This window comes from Empidonax traillii, unplaced genomic scaffold (assembly GCF_003031625.1).
Source record: "Empidonax traillii isolate 1590-97213 ecotype Southwest subspecies unplaced genomic scaffold, ASM303162v1 scaffold1310:size247655, whole genome shotgun sequence".
In the NCBI taxonomy this organism is placed as follows: domain Eukaryota; kingdom Metazoa; phylum Chordata; class Aves; order Passeriformes; family Tyrannidae; genus Empidonax; species Empidonax traillii.
Window position 1 is genome coordinate 67,855 of NW_020956503.1, and position 24,350 is coordinate 92,204.

Genomic DNA, 24,350 nt, shown 5'->3' on the forward strand with positions numbered 1-24,350 from the left:
ATAAATTATGAAAACAATGTGTGATTCCTCTCCTATGCTGACTGTTGTAACAGTGAGACTACTGTTATGTTCTTCTTGATCCTAGTTTGTTGGACTGGTGTTTTTAAGCTCTTCCTGAAGTGGGGAGAACAAGCAGGGAGATGAGACTGCTTTGGTTCAAGAAGAAATTATAAGTGGTAGATAGACCAAACAATAACAGTTTATACATTTCAACCAAAAGCTTCTGCATCCTTGTTAAGTGCTAGAAAGAATGTCTTCTATTCCAAAAGAGGAATGTTGTTTCTTCTTCCTTTGTGGGTTTAAATGGAGTTAAACCTTATTTACATTCAGATAGTGCAGTTGTTTTGTGTCCAGGATTATGCCCAGGATAATGCCTTGAGTTGAACAAGGGAGAGAATGCCTTGTTTTAGGTTCCTGTTTGAAACAGAGCTAGATGTAAACATGGAGTTGTTTCTGCAGTTTTATACGTGTACAACAGTAGAAAGCTAGGCCTGTAGACACCTAGAGGACAAAACCATCAGGAGGTGGTTTCATTCTTATGTTTACAGGTGACATCTTAGTCAGTGGACCGAGATTTTATTGTTTATGTTTAAAGGTACCAACATAATATGCTTTGAGTTATTAATTACAGTAGCTGTAAGTGTAGTACTGAAATAAAGATAAAAACTTTAGGTTTGGCTTCTGGAAGAGAACAGGCCAGTGTGAAGGTTTTGCTTGTATGCCAGAAAATGAAGAGGTGCTCATTAAACATAACTCATTAAATACTACAGTGCAGGTATGTATTTTGAGTATAGGCAGTGCATGCAGCCAATTGTAAAGGGATGTCTATTGTTACATAGTTTGAAAGTTCACCTTGAAGCTATGCTGTTTTTTCTCTAGCTATATTAAAATAATGTTTCCAGTTTAATATTTCTGCAACTGTCTATGAAATGCAGTTGAGGGGAGAAATGCAGTGTGCTGAAATACAAACATTGGCTATGTGTTGATGATTTTAGCCTATTAATGAAAAAAAAGGGGAAAGTAGCCTGTAGAATACTGTTTCCTGCTTAAAAATTAAAGCTAATTGTAAGGGATAAAAGAAACAAAGTAAAAAGATCTGTATCTTCTTTTTCTTGCATGTGGAAAAATTTATGAATCTTTGATTACTAATCAGAACTTCAGTTTTTAAATGTCTATCTGAAGTGTTCCTGTGCAGTTTGTCAAGATACAGACATAGCAGTGTTTTTCTCCTTTTTACTGTTTAAACTTTTGGGTAGGATTCCCTTTGCATGGATGGGTAGGAAGGTGAATAGTTAAAAGTCTTTGACTGGTATTGGTGAAGGCACTTCTTCAAGTGTATGTCACCAGTACCCACTCTCCGGTAAGTTCTAATGTCTCCTAAAAATTTCTCCTTTGTTTAGCTGTTTAAACGCCGAAATGTTTCTCTGCCGGGAAATGAAGAATCTATGGTAGAAAGTCCAATTCAGGATCCTGATGTCAGCTCTACTGTACCTATTCCAGAGGTAAACACTTTAGAGTGTGCTTGGAATGTTATCTATTAATGTGCATAGTACTAGACATAAGAAATCTTCCTTGTGTTTTTAGGAAGAAGTTATTACGGTAGATATGGTACAGATGATTTTTTCGGATGATCCTGATCAACAACTCACAGCAACTCAGAAATTCAGAAAATTGCTATCTAAAGGTAGGGAAATGTTGCCTGATTTTTCTCTTTGCTTCTTTCTGTGTTATTATGAATTATACTTACCGTCAGTTGACCTTTAGTTATGTTTAACTTCAAAATAGAACTTTCAGAAACTTCTAGTTCTGTTTATACAGAAACTGTGCCAAATCTGTTCCGACCTAATGGCTAAATACAGAAAGCTTCATTATTCTAATGCTAAGTCTTTCAGACAAAGTAACAAAAACAAGGATGTTTTGATTGAGGTGTCCAGGGCAGTAACTAACTGCACAGCAACGTAGTAATTGTTGCAGTGATTCAGTTTATGATTCTTATTCTGTAATCAAGGGGAGAAAAATTACATGACTGCCAAAGAACACTTGCAACTTGTTTTTGTTGGGACTGTAAGACATACTGATATTTGTATAGCATGAGAGGAAAGGTGTGCTTGGTCATTTAAAATAATATCTAATCATAATTGCTCTTCCACTGTCCTGAGCTATTGGTTGAAGGAACAGTGTTTTGTGTTACTAACATGTGAATGGATAGTATGTGTTACCATTATCATACCGAATAGGGTGTTTACTAAGTTGTAGCACTCTATAGCGATGATCCTGGAGTCTTCTCAAGTCAAAAGAAGTAACATCTTCATTTGAAAATAAAATGGTTGAATGAAATTATAAGAACTGCAAATCTTATTCATGTTTCATGTCATACTGAAAAAATAACTTATTTGGTCTTTTTACACAGATAAGTTTGTTTTTATTCCCTAGAGCCTAATCCACCTATAGATGAAGTCATACAAAAACCAGGAGTAGTACAGAGATTTGTGAAGTTTCTAGAGAGGAGTGAGAATTACACTCTGCAAGTGAGTTGGGCTGGTATTGGTTGGGGGTTTGGAATGCGATTTATAAACCTTGCAAAAGAGCTTTGGAAAGCACCTGTTGTTCTGGTGGTTTTTTTTTAATTTAGTTATTTTTAACTGCTAAAGCCATAAATTTTAGTTATTGCTGCTAAAATTGTGTAAGTATTGCTGCTAAAAATGTAAGACTCTTGTGAATTTCATAGTAGGCTTTAGAGTGATGTTTTCAGCTGGACAAATAGTTGGGTATTGGAAACAGAAGGTGTTCAAGAGGATTTGCAGAGTGATGTATTAAGGATAAGCACTGATGTGTGAGCAAAATAGATTTTGTTTGTGTTGAATATTTTTTTAGTACTTTTCAACCGAAATCCTAGTTTCTTGTATTTTTTATTATTTTCTGAAAGACTTGTTTGAAATAGAAAATCTTCGTGAAATATCTAATTAGCGGTAGGAGTAACGAGTTCTGTCTGCTTGCCCATGGGAATGGCAGTTAGGCCTTGTGGACATTTGTACCAGAAGAATGAACTTAATATAGAGTAAACAAAAGGGATTTTTACTATTTAATAGTGATTTGAAATTTTTCTTACAGTTAGTGCTGTAAGCCAAAACATAAAAGTAATGGAGCTACTGATGGTTCTTACTAAACAGAGTTTTTGTCAGTGCCAAGTATGTTACTGAATAGAAAGTACTCTAATAGTAATTGCATTTCAGTGTCCTAGGAAAAAATTTGGAAAATTAACCTCTGTAGCTCTGATGTCAAACTGTATTACATAAATTTAAGTTTTACTGCTGAGTGTTTTAACATGGGTGTCTTTGTGCTCCTCAACAGTTTGAAGCAGCTTGGGCCTTGACAAACATAGCATCTGGAACTTTCTTACACACCAAAGTTGTAATTGAAACTGGAGCTGTTCCCATTTTTATTAAGTTGCTTAGTTCGGAACATGAAGATGTACAGGAGCAGGTAAGTGTTTTCTTGAGGAGTTTTATAATTCCTTAAAATTCCTTTATGAATGTCTTTTTTGGGGTGTGTGGGGTTAGAGAGGCTTTGAGCCGCATTTGCCTATTAACCAGTTGATCTGTCTCCAGAAAGATAAAAATATACTGTCAGTGTACTTTTTCCCTCATGGATTTTTTTCTATTCTATAACATCTGCTGTAGAAAGTATAGATTTTCTAAAAGTTGTTTTGCAAGCATGTAAAAATTCACTGGAATGCTTTGCTTTTTAAGGCAGTGTGGGCTCTTGGGAACATTGCTGGTGATAATGCAGAATGCAGAGACTTTGTTTTGAACTGTGGAATATTACCACCCCTCTTGGAGTAAGTATTGTAAACTAGTACTGCAACTATAGCATACATGTATAGATAACTGTAAAACTTCAACTTAAAATATATTTGAAAAGAATATAAGCTTTTTTTCCTAAATTGAGAATGCTCCTTTTTTTATTATATCGATATGAATCTAGTGGTTTGGATTGTGTGAGATTCGTGCATATCTTTTATTAATTAGTTCATGACTGGAAGCGTTCCAGTGTTTGCAAGAAGAGAGAAGTGTTATTTCACAGGTGTGAAATGTCTGTGTTATGCAGAACTCTGTGTTACCAGATTTCTGGATATATAGGCTGGAAAATATGATTTAATTCACACTTGTGTGTTTCCAGCTGGCTGGGCAGTAGAGTGATTTCCCCACCTTTGTCCAATAGCTCCAAGCTCCAGTCATCTATTTATCCATTTGTTTGTTGAGATGAGCTGAGAGAGTAGTTGTTACACAAGCTGTGTTCCACTGGAAGATTTCGCTTAATTAGGAGTATCATTCCATTGTTTACATGGGCTTACAATTGTATGGAAGGTAGCTTCATCACAAGGAAGAAAATGCACAACACAAATTTTGTCCAGTTTATTACCTCTTAAAGTAATGAAATCATAAAATAGCTTAAAAAAGCAGAGGAGAATGTAATTACCTTCATCAAAGGTTTAAAGGATTAACAGTTTTAGACATATCTGGAAGTGAACCTGATTTTTCAGGTATTTATTCTTTCATGTTCTGTTTGGTGAAAACAGTAAAGTGTTAATTTTTTTTAGAAAGCCTTTGAAGTTCTATCTAACTTTCTTATGGAACTATTTTTATTATTATTAATTGCATTCTCTGAATGAAACCATCAAATTTAATTTCAACATCAGTTGATTTTAAGAATGTAAATGTAAGGCTGCAGCCTTGAAGCTATGAAGAGAATTAAATTTAAACTAGTGCCCAGTAAAAGGATTTCTCTTCCAGATTGAGGCACTATTGGTAATAATAGATATGAAATTACTTAACTTTTTAATAAGAAGTTACTATTTTTATTATTATTGTCTCTCTTTCACAGGCTGTTAACAAATTCGAATCGTCTTACAACAACTAGAAATGCAGTTTGGGCTCTCTCAAATCTTTGTAGAGGAAAGAACCCACCTCCAGACTTCAGTAAGGTATAATAAAGTAGTAATTTTGAGAAATCAGAAAGCTAAAGAATACTTATGTTTGTAATATTTTATAACAAACAATCTCTGAATCTGGATATGGACTCCTTTTTATGTTTTAATGTCCTCACACAGTTTTGTCCATCTGTTGTATCTGGGAGAAATCATCTGCTTTGACACCTATTAACAATAAAATTCCATCACTTAATAACTTGAAACTAGAGTTAGTCAAATGCAGATAGTCATTCACTAGTGTGAAATGATGGACAAATTACACATTCAGCACCAAACCCTTTGGGGCTGTATTTTTGCCAGAACTGTTTTAGAGGATGTGAGTTATGACTGAAGCTTCTTTAATTTTTTTTGTGTATTTTATGATTGTGAGTGCATGCTGCATGGTTAAAATTTTGAGTTTTCTGCTCTGTCGGATGCAGTTACGTCAGAGTACGGTGACAGGAGTGATTTGCCTGTATGCTCTCCCCTTTTTATCTCTTCTCACTAGTATGTGGTTATAAAGACAGGACCACTGTAGATGCTACTAGGAGTTGTAGATTATTATTTTCAGTATGAAATTAATTCCTGGTAAGGTTAGTGACATAAAAAAACCTGAACATTGGATGTGCTGGTAAAAGAGAGGTTAATTAATCATTAATCTGGAACGAGTTTACGTCATGAGTTAGTAATGGTACTTAATTCTTGAACAGATAATAACAAAAAGGGGGTATTTCTAATGTCTCTTTATCAATTGCCTCACAATTGCTCTGCCTAAGTTAAATCTTTTAGTAGTATTTTGGTCTGGTAGAGAAAAACCAACAAGATTTCTTGCTGCTTGAACAAAAAACTTCAGAGGAAAAGGATGCCCTTCAGGCAGCTGCTGATAAAAATAGGTCCTTTTGCTTTTTGCCCTTTGCAATAGTGCCAGTTGGACACGTAACGGAGGCTGAATTTGCATAAGCCACATAAGGTAAAAAATTAAGTTCTGCAAAGAATATGAAATTCCCAAGCTGTACAGCAGAAACCTGTCAGTTTCCAAATGGTGTGAAGATGGTCTAGTTTATTTGGCTTTGTCTTTGTGGAAGTTACTGGAGATAAGGCCAAAGAGTACAGCTGTAGGGAGAACTGAAATCAGACATTGCTTGTTTGATTGGTTTGGTGAGTGTTGGGTCCTCTGTGAACTACTCTTAGTTGGTTATTGCAAGTAACTGCCCATACTCCTACTAAAATGGCAATAAAAACCCCAAAATTTTATTTCTTTGGAATTCGGTTCCCTGAGTGATTAAAAAAAGCATTAGTAATTCCTGATCACCTGGTTACCTGTAGAAGCAGATGTGTTTTGTTTAAGCTGAACAATTATATATTTAGTATAATATCTGTAAATGAATAGGCTGCGAATCAGAATTTATCCAGTTTGCCTGTTTGTTTGAATTTGATACCTAGTTTAATCAGAAAGTGTTCCACCTAGGTCCTGATTCATTAAAGAGCTCGTGTACTTTGGCAGTAAATAGTTTTGCACTTTTATGCCTTTGCAGAGTGTTCTCTGAAACTTGAAAAATACAGAACACCTAATTTTATGCAATATTTTCCTTTAACCTAGGTTGCTCCTTGCTTAAATGTTTTATCAAGACTGTTGTTCAGCAGTGACCCGGATGTGTTAGCAGATGCTTGCTGGGCCCTCTCGTATCTTTCAGATGGTCCCAATGATAAAATTCAAGCTGTTATTGATTCTGGAGTGTGTCGAAGATTGGTAGAGCTGCTTATGTAAGTATTCTCTTCACCAAATAGACCTCTTGCTGTTAATATTAAAACTGAGTTGTGTTTTCTCACCTCAAGTCTTTATTTTTGTGAGAAGCAATGAACAAGAATTCAGTCCGAAACCTTTTAAGCTGCTTGCTAGGTTGCTCGGCTCCTGGGATTGTTCCTGAGACTGACAGTGAAAAAAAGTTTTCTTTACTGTATTCCTTTATATTCTTTAAAATTTAATGCAGGATTTCATATACATATAGGAATAGAAGGTTAAAGACTGAAGATCAAACTTGAATTGGAAATTAATTTCTCATCTTATTTTTGTTTCAATGTCACTGTTGTATTTTCCTTTTTAGGAGATATAATTACAATACAGACAGTTTTTGGACTCAACAAAGTCCAGAGGCAGGCTTGAGCCACTTTTGAACTGTTCCGATATATTTGGTTTATGGTTCATTATTTTTCTTGAAAGCAAGCCTAAATCCCTGTGTTCACAGACTGCAGAGTGGGTCAGGGATAGTAGTTCCCAGCACTGACAGCTCAGCACAGTTCCCTGTGAAAAACTCACTTGTATAGCTGTCAGGAGAGGTGAGCTTCTCTTCCACAGAAACTCCAGGACAAGTGAGTCATTTCCTTCCCCACACCTCAGGCAACTGAACATGGACTTCGTGTATACTGGCTTCTAGGAACAAAGGGAGGCTATTAAGTTTTAGTATACACCAAATAACACCCCTTTTGTTTCTGTGGATGTGGAATGATGTATGTTCCAGTCTTGTATTTGATTACATTTGAGCTTGGTGAAATGGATCTGCTGGGCTGATAAATTGCTCTGTGTTGTTCCATAGAGATGCCCTTTACTTGAATCAGCAGTTCAGTTGTGGGCTTGCAGTAGTCAAATTTGGCTAAAGAGGGAGGAGATGTAGTAAGTAATGTAGCATTTATTTTGTAACTAAAAATTTAGCACCTGAAGGAAACCATAGTTCACTGAAAATGCAAAATTATACTTTGTGTTAAATCAATATTTATTAATCAATATTTATCAATCAATTATTAATCAATTAAATTAATATCAACCAATTTAATATTTGTCTCTAGGCATAATGATTACAAGGTGGTATCCCCTGCATTAAGAGCAGTTGGAAATATTGTTACTGGGGATGATATCCAGACACAGGTAAGATTAGTTGATTAAAAAAGAATTATTTGGCACAGCACAATTTTGTAAAAACTGTGACAAAATACATGTCCAATATGGATATCTGCATATGTCACTGAAAGAGGCTCTGTAGAAATCTATCATTATTTTGACAATTTGGGCTGCTATTTTCAATATGAAATTAATGCGAGAATGAACTTGTTTTTTACAGCATTGTAGGTAGTGGATTGCTTTCTTCTTGTGTGGTACTTTGACTGTTGTTTCCCATCTTTTTTTCCCCTCCTTACTGGGGGTTCAGTTAGTTATTATGGTTCCCCTTTTTTCAATCTTTAATGACAGTCAGAGTTTTCACTTGTAAGCATTTGTGATACACGATTTGTCTATGAATTTGTATACAGTAGTCTTACTGATGTAACTTGTTCTAAAGATTTATTTTTTTGAATTTCATGCAATGTAATTGAGTTTGAAGCAATGCAGAAAATATCAAGTCAGGTCCTGCTTTAAAAAGAAAACCTTTGTCTCTTAAAAAAGACCACCAACAAATTAGATATATACTTCTCAGTTATTTTGAGTTACTCAGTTACTACCTTGAGCAGCCTAATTCAGTCTTGCTGTTGTCTTTTGGTCTGAACTTAAAAGAAGGCAAATTCTTTGAAATTGCTGGATTGTCAGTTCACACACTAGAGCATTGAACACCTAAATTTTGAAGGATGTTGTCTATGATACTTTATATAATATAAACATGTTGCAAAATCTTTTGAAGTCGTCCCTAAAATACTCTTTTTTAAAATATGTATATATGTATATTGTGCAACCCAATTTTCAATTCTCAAATTATTTTAGGTGATTCTAAACTGCTCTGCATTACCCTGTCTCTTGCACTTGCTTAGTAGTCCCAAGGAATCCATTAGAAAAGAAGCATGCTGGACTGTTTCTAATATAACTGCAGGAAACAGAGCTCAGATTCAGGTAAAGCCTGTGAATTTGTTGCTTGATTGGTTTTGTTTGCATTTTACTACTTCATCTGATTTTCCTTCACAAGGACAATTAAGTAGGTACTGCATTGACTCCACATTATTTGTTGTAGTCGTTTCTGTAATTTAACCTAACCTAAATATTTTCTTCTACATTTTGAAATACTATTTTAAAGAAAAATAGCTGTCAAGATTTGTACTAGTGAAGCTGGTAAATTTCTCTCAAAGGGATTTGACTTATGCTTATAGAACAAACAAAAGGATACTTCTCTTAGATCTGATATGAAGAGTTACATTTTTCCTTGTGGGGGCATCATCTGCTACATTCTAGATAATTTTATTCTGCATTGCAATATATGTATTAAAGTAATAAGGAACTTTTCTTCTTTTAAAAGTTGAAACAAAGCATCTTGCATAAATTTGTCCAGTGAAAAGTGGACCAGTTTGGAATGTTGAACATTTTTTTTTGATAAAAAAACCTGTGTAATTTTTATCATGCTGAGTTGTATTTTTGTGGAAATTACTAAAATCCTGACTATTGTTCCAGGTGTCCACAGCTAACTTAGAAATGGTTCTGATCAATAAAAATGAGAATTCTGAATTGGGACATATTTCATTATGATTTTTTTTCCCCTTCTACATCAATCAGAGATGAAAATGGTACTTCTTGATGTAACTTAAAATATGTTATCCAATTACAAACATAGTCTCTCTATGGAGACCTCAAAACTAAAAGTGATATTTTGTTCCAAGGCTTGCTCTTCAGTTCAAAAACCGAGGGTGTGTTTTATGATTTTTAAATGGACCAATCCAGTAAGCAGAGTTCTGTCCACCATCAGCAGCCATTCAGAAAAAGAAGCTATTCTGATGGCTGCTGCAGTGCAATGTCAGAATAGTTCTGAATTTCAGTTTAGCATTTCTAGTTTGTGTGGCACCTTCGAACAAAATATTATTTGCTTTTGTATCAGCAGATGTCGCTAACTCTTGTACTTAAGGTTATTAGTATTCTGAAATCCCTATTAATTGTCATAAAATACTGCAATTTCATCTCTTAGGCTGTTATAGATGCAAATATTTTTCCAATACTGATTGAAATTCTTCAAAAAGCCGAATTTCGCACCAGAAAAGAAGCAGCATGGGCCATAACTAATGCAACATCAGGAGGAACCCCTGAACAGATCAGGTGAGTTTGTGTATGTTACTATTTTCTCTGCCTAAGTATCTTCTCTAGGGCATTTGGATTTCTGGATTTGAATCTTGACAATCATAGCAAGAAAATCATAACCTGAATTCTTGAAGCTGTACAGGGACTAAACATAGAAATTCAGAAAAATGAGGGGAATACATGCAGCAAACTTAATAAATTGACCAATACTGCATTGTTTCAGTAGTTTTACACCTCAGGCTTTCATGGGGTTATCTTCCAGAGCTGATATTACATTGCCAAAGACAATTGGAACAGTTAATGAATGGTTTCAGTGTTTGAAAATGGAAAACTTTGGGAGAGTTGTTTAGAAAACTTATGCAGTGTGATTGTGTATTTGTGGAGAGACTTCAGGAATTTTAGTGTCGTCTTCTTGTATTTTAAACTCACTATCAGTATTATTTTAAAGCAGATATCTGAACTCCTTTTTCAGAGCTGAGTTTAAAATTTTAGTGTCAGTAGGTATTATAGGCTGCAAAGATAGGACTTCTTGAATTGCCAGAATAAAATACTCTCTGATTTCTCTGAATACTGTCAGCATAATCATCACATTGAATCAGTAATTGATAAATTGATTTATAAATTACTGTATTACTTGGAAACCAAAACTGAAAATGGTGTGATAACTCTTCCAGCATATTTGGGAGTTCTGTTGCAATAAGTGCATATTCATTTATTTAAAATGTAAATAATCCTAGTTTTCTTATAACCACTAATGTTATCAGAGGTAAGGAAAGTGTGTTGGTTTTTTTTTTTTTTTTTTTTTAAATTTAATTGCTTGTATAATCTTAATATTTAGCATTTAAAAATTAATTTTAATTTAGGATCTTCAAATATTTACTGTTCTACACATAGTTAATGTGCATGAAATACCACAAAAATAGTTTCTCACCAAAAATAGTTATATTATCAGTGTCGTGATAAATATAAATATAAATAAACTATATTTGGGCAAACATTAGTGTCTTCAGTTTACTTACACTGGAAACGAGGACACAGGTTATGACTTCCTGAAGTTCATACACAATTTTGTTCAAACTTGCAAAGGGAATGAGATACTCAGAATCCCATTATTTTTTTCTTTATAATTATGTCTTTCTCTTTATTGTAAGTGATGCTGATATCTTCATGGGCTACTAGTGTGGACTGTGTTAGCAGAGAGCAGTGTCCAATGTTCTTAAGTGTATCTAAGGTGTTTTACTTGATATTTTTACTACTACAAAATTTCAGCTTCCTGAGAAAAGAACTTCTAGCTAAAACTTTTTCTCTTGTATTCAGTTAAACCCATCTGAAGATCATAAGTGAAAAGACTACAGATTCCACACTCCAATTAGGAATACACACATTAAATTTTCTTATTAAGATGAATTGTTGTATTTATTCCATTTCAGGCTAAGCTTATCTTTGTGTTGCATGTTTTAGGAATTCTTTTCTTTCAGCCACCTTTTTTATCAATAGTAGTAGACTGTCATGTCAGAATAAATGTGCTGGATTATCAGTTCTTCTTTCCCCTTCCCTCTGTTTTTCTTCTGTTGTGAAGGTATTTGGTAGCACTAGGTTGTACGAAGCCTCTTTGTGACCTCCTCACCGTGATGGATTCAAAAATAGTACAGGTGGCTTTAAATGGACTTGAAAATATTCTGCGTCTTGGAGAACAAGAATCTAAACAAAATGGAATGGGCATTAATCCTTATTGTGCCCTAATAGAGGAAGCGTATGGTAAGAAAATACTTTTGTAAAACTACATACCTGAACTTCTTTATTCCAGACTGTAAAGATAAAACCATTGTGAGTAATTTTGAAATTTGTAGGTAAGTTTATTACAAGAATTACTTCAAGCATAAGGAGACATAAGGTATCATAAATGAAGTAACGTAACATGGTGGGAAAAATTGTTAAATACAGAAAACATCTGGGTGTTTATCTGTAGTCAGTTTATGAAATGTTCCTCTAGAGAAACATTCTCAGAAGTATTTAATGCAGATGTCCTAGTCTATTGGAGTCATGCTTTGCATAAGTTTATCAGCCATTCCTAAATATAATTTTTATAAATTTTAATACTTTATAACTTTATTAGTCCTGTCTGGTACAATGTCATTACCAATAGGGATGCAAAATCAGGGTTTGTTTTACTGATTCCCGAAGTTGGATCACTTTTTAGCATAGTGAATATCAGTAACAGCAAAATCAACTTCAGATTATAAAACTGAGCAAGTTTTCCCTTGTGAAAGTATTTTGTTCTTCTTATAGAAGTTATTGAATTAAACTATGTTTTAAAGGCAGACTGTCAAAACTAATTTGTGGAATTCCAAGACTGGAGGCTTTTGATTTAACAAAATCAGTGTTAAAATTGACTTATAATGAAATGGCATTATTTATGGAGATTTATTTTTTGTAGCTCTGACATAGCAAAACTGGCAGACATTTGTATTTCAGAAACTGCTAGTAACAGTTCTAGTTGACCACATTATATGTGATTAGATAGTACTGACTTTTCTGTAAAGCAGTCTTTGAATCTGAATTGCCTGTTACAGAGTTTAATTTCTAAAATCAAGTGCATAGTTGAAGAACTTTTCAATTTAATGTTTAAGAGGAATAAGTACTGAATACTTTATCGGAATTTATTCTGTTCTAGATTTTGAGTTCGTTCATAATTTTAACTGTTGAATATCTAGGTTGTCTGTTTTCCCTTACTACTTAACCGTAGGCTGCTGAAGCTGCAGAGTATAAGTTCAAGAAGGCAAAATAGCTTATTATATCACCCTCACTGCTTTAGCCTCTTAACTGAGGCCTTTATCTTGGCCTTAATCCAAATTAAGTGAAAACTGAATTATTTAAAATAGCTAACCAGCAATTTTGTATCAACCTAACTGACTGCCAAAGACTTAATTCAGCCAACAAAGCAGAGGTTACATCCTCAAGTTTGCAAACAATAAGCCCTTGGAAAGGTAATATCTTCAAATCTCACAGTTAAATTTGAAAAAAGATACCAGACTGTGCCAGTGATGACTCCATAATAGGAGATAGAATTTAGAGTTGGGGAAAGAGTAAAAGAAAAGAAATTGACATATGAGAAATTGCTATAGCAAACAGTTTTATGCTGTCCTAATTCTATACACATTCAATGTTTTTATAGGCATGGCGTATTTCTTTGAAGATACTACAGCCTCCTTCCCAGTTTAACTGATATGCTTTTAGCATAGTTTTAAAATTGATTTGGACAGCAGAAAATGAAGTAGAAATACGTGGGTTAGGAAATTACCAATCAATGATACTGAATGAATTGAGGTGACTTGGTTTTGCATTTTTTTATCTAAGAAGTACCACTATACTGTAAGCTGTTTCTCTTTGAAATCATCATTCATTTAAGCAATTAGATTTTTGAAAATGTTTTTTCTTTCAAATTTAGGACTTGATAAAATTGAATTTCTTCAGAGGCATGAAAACCAAGAGATCTATCAAAAGGCTTTTGAACTTATAGAACATTATTTTGGTGTTGAAGAAGAGGACTCAAGTATTGCACCTCAGGTGGATGAAAGTCAGCAGCAGTTTGTGTTTCAACAGCAGGAGGCTCCGATGGAGGGTTTCCAGCTCTGAACTACTGAAGTGAATAAGCATAAAATTTAAACACTTGTACGGTTTGGGTTTTGGTTTGCTTTTTTTTCTCAGAGGTCTTTTCTTCCTGGCCAAAGTTAGAGGAAAAGCTGAATATGTTTTGCAGAAATAGATGAAGAAACAACTCATGCACTTTCATATATTGTGTTAGAGACAACTGTTCTCTGTTTTGTATTTGTGTTTTTCATTATCTCCTATGTACAGAAAACAACTGTGAGTAATCATGTCTAAAAGCATTAAATGTGATTTAACAAGAGCTGTTAAGCTAAGACTTGGTAGGATTTTAGGTAGTGGTTCTGAATTTTTCATGTAGTCTCAAACTTCATATCAGCAATACAGTTACTGACAGTTGCATTTTTGGCAGTAAGCTTGACTTGCCCAGTCTCTATCAAATCTACCTCTTGTATTGAAGCAGAAACATTGCTTCAAAACCAAGGCATGAAATAAAGAAGAGCTTGTAAGAAGCTGAATTGGAATGTGAAAAATATTTATTTAAATTGTGAAACTTTTATGCATTACTTACTTTACAACACACTGTTGAAGTTTATTTATAAAATGTATTTAAAGACATAATAGATATACGTATATAATGCTAATTACCTGATATGATACCGAATATATGAAAAGGTTTTTTCTGAATTATGTGGGAAGAAGACTATTTCAGAAGTCTCCAAATTGGAATCAGCAGAGAGCTTGCTGGTCATTTGATGTTGGCTCTGTAATGAATGCTGATAAATGCAAGGCAGCCACAACTGCAGTACTTTGCAGTGGAAGTAGTTGCTGTAGTTACCACAAGAATGCTGCAATTATGAATGACAGAGATGGTGATTTGCACAAATTACCAAGCAGATGGTTTACAGCTGTCTTCTGTCAAAATGTGGTAACACCACTTTAGTTTGAGAAACATTGTTTGCATTTTTCTAGTACAGTAGCTTCTTAAAAGTTTAGACAGTAGGTGTTGTTTTTTGACCAAATATGTTACCGCCTCTTGAATTGTTCCTTAAGTTAATGAATTCAGTTTTCTTATGGTAAGACAATAGAAATACTGCAGTGAAGAATGAATAGTGAATCACTCCTTTCCAGTGGAAGGAAAAGTTTGTTGTACTGTAAATAGCATTAAGTATGTGGACACCAAAACTAACTAGAAGTTATTGTCATCTAAATATTTAGGCTCTACAATATACAGTGTTTGCTGTTAAACACTAAAAGAAATAGAATTCTAATATTTTATGTTAACAGTTTTGAATACAGAAAAATGTATGCTCTGCTTCAACTTGCATATAAATAGTGTTTCTCGTGTATTAGCAGTATCTATCGTTTGGAGAAATCAATACTTTGGGTTATCTCTGAAGTATTGCTATTTTTTTTACCTGTAATTAATGTATTAACATCAAATTCCTGGGTTAAGTGAAATCCTTGACGTATGAGAGCATTTCATGCTTCAGAAAAAGCTGCAGTTTGAACTTCAAATCACTCACCCATGGCACTGTGCTTATCACTAAACAATGTTTTAATGCACTGAAAAATACAGGTTAAAGGTGGTATCATTTACAGTACCATTTTATATTTAGAATTTTTTTTTACATGCAAGTTAAGATTCTAAGATGTTTCACTTTGATGTTACAGCAATATATTCTATATTGTAATTGAATGTGGGACTTGAAGTGGATTTTATAAGATTATGGTCAGTTTTGACTAAGATATAACTGGGAGGGAAGAAACCTCCCTTTGAAGTCTTTTTAGTGGAAGATAGAAGTGTAAGAAGTGTATATAGGAGTGCTGTTACTTTATGAACTCTGAATAATGAGATATTTTAGCAAATGACACTTTAACCTAGATTTGTACAGCATACAACAGTTTTGAATAGTGTGATAATACTGAGTACAGCTGCCAAACTTTCATATAATGTTAATTGATTGTACTTATGCCCTTTTTACTCTCATAGTTTTAGGTTTTCATACACTAACCTTCCTTCTTTAACGTGCTCTCCCTTTCACCCCCCCATCTATCAAACTACAGGGTAACAATCATGGAAATCTACCAAGATTAGTAGCAAATGCTGAATTTCAATATTGTTCTAGTGTAAGAAAATTATTCAGGTAACAGGGTATTTCTTTGTTTCTAACAACCTTGTTTTGATAACAACCAGCTGTGCCTGCTTTTTATTTGAAGAACCCTGTAAAAATTACATTTATACACCTCTCTAATTTAAACCAAATCTGAGCTCTGAAAGTCTTGATTGAAAGACTTGAAAATGAAGAAAAGAGGGGACATTTAAAGTATTCTACTTGTTTGGAAGGAATATCTTCAGTTGTGTGGATGTATTATTCTATATGTGTGAACAGTTAGTGACTGTACTTTACACATTTAGATAAACTGTATTTCATGCCTCTGATACACTTAAATGGAACAGTTTAAAAGGGAACTAAAATCAGTGAACTTTGGATAATGAAAACCATTATTTAAAGTCAACATTTGGTTTACCCTTAAATTGTTAAAAAATAATCATGAAAATCCTTTAAAGGATAAATATACAGGATGGCCTCTCCTATTTTATCACTGGATTTACATCATACTTTGTTAAAAGCACATAAATGAACAATATAAAATCAGAGATTATGACTTAAAGTCAGCTCTATTGTACTCATTTGCAGGTGGGGGCATGACTATGATGATGTTGCCTAAACAGATGAAACCGATATGGAGAGAAAAACAAAATAAAATGTTGATATGAAAGTCTCTTAAAGTTTGCTATCTAATACGGAATCTGAAGTCCCCCATCAGTTACAAAGTCTGTTTAAAAATAAAGGGTTTTGGTTTTATTAAAAGGGTACCATTTGTTCTGTTTAAATGTGAATACTAACTAGCTAATCTATGCAACTATGCAGAGCATAAGATTTTTTTTATTAGTTCCCTCCTCTTGTTACACTGAATCATATCTAATTTTTTTGTCATTGCACTTTTGTCTAAGGACTGGTTCATACAGCTTTTTAATTTTCTAGTATTTGCTTTAAACACTGTTGCTAGCAGCAATCAGAAAATAGTGATAATGTTGGCACAGAAATGTTCGCTGTAGAACAAGTTTGCAACTGGAAACTATTTATTGTTAGACCTGTCTTTAAGAAAATAGTAAAGATGCACTATTGTCTTTCCTCTGTGGTTATTTCTCCGTTGGTTTAAAATTATTAAATTGTTGTACAACTGAGGATTGTTGTAATGGGTGTGAAAATGGATATATGAACTTCAGCTGTGACTTTTAAGAGTTCACTGAAATCCAAAATGAGAAATTTCAGTAACTTATGGCACAATGTCTTCATATAATGTGTGGAAACTACATAACCTATATTAACTTCAGATAACAATAGTGCATCTTTAAATCCAGGCCAAAGGCCCATTACTGTAACAGAACACATATGAGTAGTATGCAATATTAGGGAATGTTAAATCTCCAAATACCGTACAGAAACCAATAAAACCTATTTTACAGATGTTTATTGTATTTATTTAGTGGTTCAATAAGTTCTTCTTAAACTGGAAAAGCAAAAAGCCTTTTGACTACAGCACTGATGCAAGTGAGTTAAAACTGGCTGATTTGTGTGCTGAAAAACTAGGCATTATCTAACCAAAGATGCCTGATATTGTTACGAAACTACCTCATCTCCTTTAAAATGAATGACTGCTTTTAAGCAAGCATATGCAAAATATTCTAACTAGTTTTAACTATATGCAACACTTACACCAGATATCCCCCTAATAAAAGAGACCCTCTCTTTTTTTTTTGTGATGCCGTAACTACCCTTACTCTGTGTGCATACTATTGTCCATTTATGGGTGACACTCACTAATCACTCTCAGCAACAGTTAAATTGGCTCCTAGAAGGGCATTTGGCATTTCATATGAAGTTACTTTGCCTTTGACTCCGCGGCTAGCGCAGCCTCCTTCCGCCACTTGGCCTTCTTCGCCAAGTTCCAGCTTGTTAGGGACTCATGCCTTGCAGCAGCCTGTGGAAGTAAAACATCTTCTGAAGGGTAGGGTAGTAGGAGTAACAATGTACCTACAGCAAAGCTACCCAACCTCAGGAAGGGACAGCAACTACTTGTACAGTGTGAGCTGGCAGAGACCAGGTCAGCTAAAACTTGTATAGGTGTAAGCTGCTGCTCCTGGTGCAGGTTAGTCTACTTTTCACAGAATTCCATAATTTGAAAGTATGCTACATGGCCATACTCACCTTCTTAGCTGAAGCAATTACTGCAAAGCAGGCAACAATTGAGAGTCCAATCATGATGTAACAAGCTTTCACTCGAGCTTTGTTTCTTGCCTTGTCTAGCATCTCTGGCCTGCAATTAAAGTCGTTGAATTGAATCATTACAAAACAGTAAAGTATCTATTCTTCAAAGCATCACACACATAACATCACAACTGAAATAAAAATTAGCTTCTGAAACAAGCATCTTCAGCTTGCTGTGGTTGGTTACGTACCACCCATTTTCTGACCCTAATCCATTTCCCATGGAAAAGCAACATTTAATGGATTTAGGCTGATTTTTTTTTTTTTTTTTAAGCTGAAAAAAGGTGCTCAGGCAATAAATATTTGCATTTAAATGAATACACCAGAAATCATACCTTAACCTCTGTTTAAACAAGGGAAAATGAAGGGGTTAATCTATTTTAAACAGATGAAGAAGTATATGTGGTGTCAACCTGATGGGATGAAAGCAAAGTGCTTTTATCCAAAATTAACTTTAGAAATCAATTACTGTCATATCTAAGCTGTTTAAGTGGTGTCCTGGAGGCTATGGACCTTAAGTACATGGATTGGATTAAAGCAGAGTTTGTACTGCTATGAGTTAGAGGTTTTAGTTTTCTATTAAAGCAGCAGCCTCATGGGCAGCTGATGTCAGTCACATCACTCTCACAGGAACAATCTACATGATTATTTTTGCAGGTCATCAAAGGCAGAAGTAGTGAGACCTTCTGCCCTATGGCAGTAGTTGCTGCAAGAGAGGTGTATAGCCCAGCAACCTGTGTTGGTGCAGCTCCCATTTCCACCCTCCTCTGCTCTGAGCAGCCTGCTCAGAAACAGCAGTACAGGAAATTGTCCCAAAACTTTCAGTCTTTTTTCCAAGTCAGACATGTACAGTTGAATGGGTTTTTAGGATGTTTTTAAGATGTTCATAATAATAATGCTGGCTGTGCACCATTTTCCTTTCATAAATCATCATGGGTATGCTTTATATATGTATAGATGGATGGATATATTTGTAAGATAAAGAATATAAATATGTATGTATAAAGCCACAACTATATATGTAAAAAGTTTTAAAAACTGATTTTTTGATGTAAGTGAAGATTGTGTAATGATGTCTTTCCCATGAAGAACCTTTAGCTTTACTTTAAAGAGTTAATGTGGTGGAATTGGGCAGAGCTGGAGTTTTACAGTGGAAGTTCTGCCCATGAAAGCCTGTACCAAGGCTGAGGTCTGTGGTGCTTCTCTCTAAGGTTTAACGCAATGGAATAGGGCAAATCCTCGGAATGGCAATGCTGTACTGCCCCCCTCCTTGCCAAGACACACAGGAGCACACATGCACATTGTGTTCCTTGCAGGTGACTGACAGTGCCTGCAGTTCTAAGTAACTGCTTCTGTTTTGTACAATGGCAAAAATCATCTTCAAAGCAGACCACATGTCAGACCTAGCACATAAAATTATTAATCCAATAATCCATTTGTAGCAGCAAAAGCATAAATGTTATTAGTGTGGTGTATTAGCCTAATCATATTTCACAATGCACTAATTGAAGCTCTTCTGAAGCAGATTTTCACTTCTTCTGCTTTAAGGAAAACAGACCTTACAATTTTCTTCCCTAATTGCACATTACAGCCTTTGCCACTCAATCCTTAATCAAGACTCGGGGTAAATCTCTGCTGAAGTCAGTGACAACTGTTTTTAAAAACAAACAAACAAGCAAGCAAGAAAAACCCACCAAAATAAAAACATAACAACCTCGAATAAGGACTGCAGATTTGTTCTTTAGTACAAACGATCTTCAGCAGCTAGATTGTGTTCATAGGAAGCAATATCTTGCAATTCTTTTTTCTTTTAAACAGCAGTCAAACAGTGTCACAGTTTAGCTTCAATGTAGCACAATTAGCTACTTCTAGTATATACTTACGATCTTACAGTTGTAAAAAGATTTTACTCACCCAGGAAGCACAAGGTGGTAACATGAGCTTGCCAGGCCAGCTACGGCACAGAAATGAGTGATTTGTGTGTATGTGTATGTGTATGTGTATGGACTGGCAAATGCAACGTGTCTTTATAAACACCTACGGATGACTTGAATAGCATTTACAGCTTCTGAGACCTGTCTGAACCTTTCTCTAGGGGAAGATGATGAGACTAACACAGGCTAGAGAGGTTAGACTGTTCAGAAAGCCACTGTCCAGCTCAGCAAACAACAGTGAAACTGCCAGGAACCAACAGGAGCAGGCAGAGGATGCACCTGTGTTACACAGCTCTGCATGCTGCTTATTCTCAACATGTCACCAAAGACAGGGATGTGCTGTGATGATAAAACGTAGTGTCCTGGAGAGAGATGCCTAACACACTAACATCCTAAGAAAAGGCAGCAATTGGCATTAGAAGGGTTTCATGTGTTTAGTGGCTGATTCCTTTGGGCGATGCTAACTTTCAGCAAGTCAAAGAACCACAGAGTCAGGTTTGGGTGGGAAGGAACCTTCAAAGGTCATCTAGTCCAGCGGGTCAACAAAAATGGGCAATTAAGTCTATGTTAAGTACTCTATTTTCCTTGGTGAGGAATGCTCCTCTTGAAATTTACTTCCATATGTTTTCCTCAAATTCAATAATAATGGTAATGATAATGATAATAATAAATATTTATGTAATTATTCAGTAACAGCCAGCTCCCTCAGAACTGTTTATGGGAGCTATAAACAGAAATTATTGTTTACCAATAACATCCTTCTCCAATTGCACGTTAGGAATAAGCAAAACAAACAAGCCAGTACATAAATGTAACCAAGGCTGTCTACTCAGATGGATCCAGTTCTTATCCCAGACTCTGGGGACTCCAGAAAAGAACATTTTCTCATCTTAACCTCTAACCAGGACAGGAAATTCTCTTGCCCTCTAATTTGTTTCCAAGTCTTCAGCGCTGAAAAACCGACTGTTTTAAACTCAGTAGAAAAGCTGTAGATCAGAATCAAGGCCATTGCTTTACCTTCATCTCCATGTTCCCCTCGGACAAGGGCAGTATACTTACGGGATTCTCAGAGGAATCTCCTCTTCTGTCTTGAAACGTCCAGTCCAGATGAGGATTTTTTTGTCAAACTTCGAAGGTTTGTAACTTGCAACCACCTTGTGAGCCTGCTCAGCTTAAAGATTTGGAAAAAAACACTTCGTCAAACCATGTACTAAGAGTGAATGATATCTGCCAGTAGCGGTGGAAGAGGAAAACCCTGACCGTCCTGGTCGTTGGAAGAGCAACCCAGGGATTAGACCTTCAGGTCTCGCATACGCAGAGTGACCTCTGCGGGGTCTCGGGGACACCCCCGCATGCAATGAGTGTTCCTGCGGGTCTGGTTCGACGCCCCGCCGCCCGCGGGGTACCTGAGCCAGCAGGAGAGCACTCGAGACCACCCGAGCTGCCGTGCCACCCGCGGGCCGCACCACCGGGAAGCTCTGCCCCGCTCGGCCCCGGCCCCGGGCCGCCCGCACATCTCCTCGTCAGCCCCGAGGCGCTGCCGCGGAGCCGGTGCCCCTCAGCTCCGCTTCCCCCTTACCGCGGGCTGTGCCCGGGCTCCGGGCGGGCTCCCCGGCGGCGGCGGCTCCCCGCGGGGCGGGCGGGCGGAGCGGAGCGGCGGACAGCAGCCGCCCGGGGCGGAGAAGCGCCGGCAGCATGGCCAGGGCGGCGAGGAGCGGCGCTACCCTCTGCCTCGACGGGATCCTCTGCCTCGACGGGAGTGGCCCCAGTCCCGGTCTCGATCTCTATCCCGGCCCCGCCCGGCCCCGCCCCGCCCCGCGGACCCTTCCAGCCGCGCCCGGGCGCGAGGCGAGGAGAGGCGGGATGGCCGCCTGCACGGCGGGGATCGGTCCTCCGGAGAAAGCATCCTGCTCACCTGCCTCGCTCAAGGGCTGCAAGTCCGGAGCGGAAAGGTCAGCCTTCAAGTCAAAATTCGGCTAAAGAAACAGCCACAGTAGTTCACCTTCGTGTCAGAACGTGGACCTGCTGGAGTGAGTCCAGAGAAGGGCCACAAAGATGACCAGACGGCTGGAGTACCTCTCCCATGAAGACAGGTAGAGAGAGCTGGGGTTGTTCAGCCTGGAGAAGTTCCCAGGAGACCTTAAAGCAGCCTTCCAATAACTAAAGGAAGCCCTCAAGAGAGCTGGAGAGAGTCTTTGTACAAGGGCATGTAGTGATTCCTATACTCCTTTTGCAAGGAGTAATGGCTTTAAGTTGAAAAAACGTAGGTTTAGATTAGGAAGAAATTCTTTCCTGTGAGGTTGGTGAGGCCCTGGCACAGGTTGCCCAGAGAAGTTGTGGATGACCCATCCCTGGCGGGTGGGATGGGGCATTGAGCAACCTGGTCTAGTGGAAGGTGTCTCTGCCCATGGCAGGGAAGGGCTGGAACTCTGTAGAGTTCTTTAAGGTCCTGTAGAGAACTCTGTAGAGATCTTTAAGGTCCCTTCCAATGCAAACCATTTTACGATTCTACGTTTCAGAGCAAGGTGGATTCAAGTTCTGTAACACAGATGCCCACGTCCAGGCTTCTGTCATTTTACTGCTTTCAGAAGGTTCAAACATATCGATTCTCATCATATACTTTTCCCTTTACTTCAATTAAAAACCTTTTTTCTTTTTTTGCTTTCATGTCCTAGTCAATTTAAGCCTTTATTAAAAAAAAAAACAAACAACTAAGGCAAAACAAAACAAAAAAGCACAAACAAATAAATTTCAGTATGAACATATCCTTGAACAAAAAGATTGTCAGCCCAGAATACATATTTAGTAAGCAACAGCCCATGTCAGCATGATACCAGTGACAGTGTCAGACAGGGTCTCAACAGAATTATGTCTGAGGCACCAAACAGTGGAAGATTTTACGTGCACCAACCAAAGCCAGAATGACTGCTGAGGAGCAGAGGAAGTCTTGCTCCTCAGGGAGAATCACTGCCCAGCAACAGCTACACAGTCCTGTGCTCAGCATGACAGCACAAATGAGGAGTATTGAACTGTTTGCAGCCAAAACCTCCAGCTATCTTTTTTCAGGAGCAGAGCCAGAGGTAAGCATCTTTTTCTGAAAGCAAATTGTTGGGTATAGGAAATCAGAAACTGGTTTCACCAAAGTGAGTTCTAACAACCTTGATATTAGAACTTTTTTTAAAATGTCATTTGAACAACATTTGACTCTGGAAAGACATTAAAAAAAGTACTTTCTTTTCAGTAAGTAGTCCTATGCTGATGTTTTCTTATCTATACATGTACAGTTTTATTCCAAAATCATTAAAGTATGTCCTTATTGTTGGTAAAACATCAAAGCCATTCCAATCTATTTAACTCATTCCAACTTAAAAAAAAAAAAATTCATAAATCAATCTTCCCACATTCTATTTCAGAACAAAATTTTTGTTTGCTAATGAGCCAGTCTCTAGATGGAAGAATCTAGCTCCCAGAATCAAGGCTCTATGTCAGCTTTCCCATGTCCTTCTAAAAATAACATGTAGGAAGAGATGCATTTCTTTGTGCACTCACATACACTCTCTGAGCAGCTCTGCTCTCTTTCGGAATGTTGTCAAGGAGATGAATATACACTGATAGAAATGACCTAGAGGACGATACTTTACCTGGGATGCTCAGTGTCATACATTATGAACAGCAAACCAAACACTGCTATTAGCTGCTACTCATGATGGTAAACCACACATTTAGAGTCACTGTAGTTCCAAAGACCATGAGCAGAGCTTCTGGGAGGAAGCCTGGAACACATATAAATAATTTTCTGCTCTCGCCAAAGAACCATCCTAAAGATTCTGGGCAGCTGAAAGGCATTTCCACAGCCAGAGCTACTGAAATCTTGAGGAAATTATGACCTGGAGAAGAGGACTTGAATACTTGGTGGCCTTCATCGTCTTCAGTCTCCCTGAAGGTATTGTGCATTGTGTGATAGTGGGTTCAGAATGCATCATTTAGCATCATTAACAATGAATGAGACCCAAAAAGCTTAAACGGTGTTTACGTCCAGGGCAGCCTCCTGCTGACTTCAGCTAACACCATTTTCACATTCAATTTCTCTGTGGACAGCAGTGTATTTGGGGACATTTGTTCTCTCTATTGCTCTCAGAGACAGAAAATATGCCCCTGGGATATTAGTGTTTTGAGAATTAGTTTTAGGATCTTTCCAAAGTAAACAAGGAGAGTGTGCTGTGAGCCAGAAAAAAATGACCTGACCCCTTTGGCCCCACATGTCCTGCTCTATGGGCTACGGCTCTGGGAGCATCCTGCTGAGACTTTGCTATGACTCTGGAAGGTGATTCTGTTCTGTGCTCAGGGAATGAAAATCTGCTTCTTGCTCATTTCATATCCCCATGACTGGTAACAGGAATAGTTACTGCTCTGGGCAGGTGACAGTGCACAAATCCTTCTTCAGCATAGTGAACTCCTAT

At 36.8% G+C, this 24,350-nt stretch overlaps 3 protein-coding genes across 5 annotated transcripts in view; 1 reads left to right on the forward strand and 2 right to left on the reverse strand.

Annotated features, from left to right (window-relative positions):
- KPNA5 (karyopherin subunit alpha 5) overlaps window positions 1-17,155 on the forward strand; it is a 20,885-nt gene extending 3,730 nt beyond the window's left edge. The window contains exons 3-14 of the mRNA XM_027906513.1: window positions 1,401-1,502; window positions 1,585-1,684; window positions 2,434-2,528; window positions 3,352-3,483; window positions 3,750-3,838; window positions 4,885-4,984; window positions 6,570-6,733; window positions 7,814-7,892; window positions 8,718-8,843; window positions 9,904-10,031; window positions 11,593-11,771; window positions 13,462-17,155. Of these exons, the coding sequence (XP_027762314.1) occupies window positions 1,401-1,502; window positions 1,585-1,684; window positions 2,434-2,528; window positions 3,352-3,483; window positions 3,750-3,838; window positions 4,885-4,984; window positions 6,570-6,733; window positions 7,814-7,892; window positions 8,718-8,843; window positions 9,904-10,031; window positions 11,593-11,771; window positions 13,462-13,649 (1,482 nt within the window). The 3' untranslated portion in view covers window positions 13,650-17,155. The remainder of the gene's footprint in view (window positions 1-1,400; window positions 1,503-1,584; window positions 1,685-2,433; window positions 2,529-3,351; window positions 3,484-3,749; window positions 3,839-4,884; window positions 4,985-6,569; window positions 6,734-7,813; window positions 7,893-8,717; window positions 8,844-9,903; window positions 10,032-11,592; window positions 11,772-13,461) is intronic.
- GPRC6A (G protein-coupled receptor class C group 6 member A) overlaps window positions 7,691-24,350 on the reverse strand; it is a 30,065-nt gene continuing 13,405 nt past the window's right edge. For all 3 annotated transcript variants that reach the window (XM_027906511.1, XM_027906509.1, XM_027906512.1), the window contains one exon: window positions 7,691-7,702. The gene's annotated coding sequence lies outside the window, so the exon portion shown is untranslated. The remainder of the gene's footprint in view (window positions 7,703-24,350) is intronic.
- FAM162B (family with sequence similarity 162 member B) lies at window positions 17,286-21,406 on the reverse strand. The gene is made up of 4 exons (XM_027906515.1): window positions 21,205-21,406; window positions 20,950-21,061; window positions 17,897-18,005; window positions 17,286-17,669 (listed from the first exon to the last, which is right to left on the reverse strand). Exons 1-4 carry the CDS (start codon window positions 21,404-21,406, stop codon window positions 17,571-17,573), a joined length of 522 nt encoding a protein of 173 aa, XP_027762316.1. The 3' UTR covers window positions 17,286-17,570.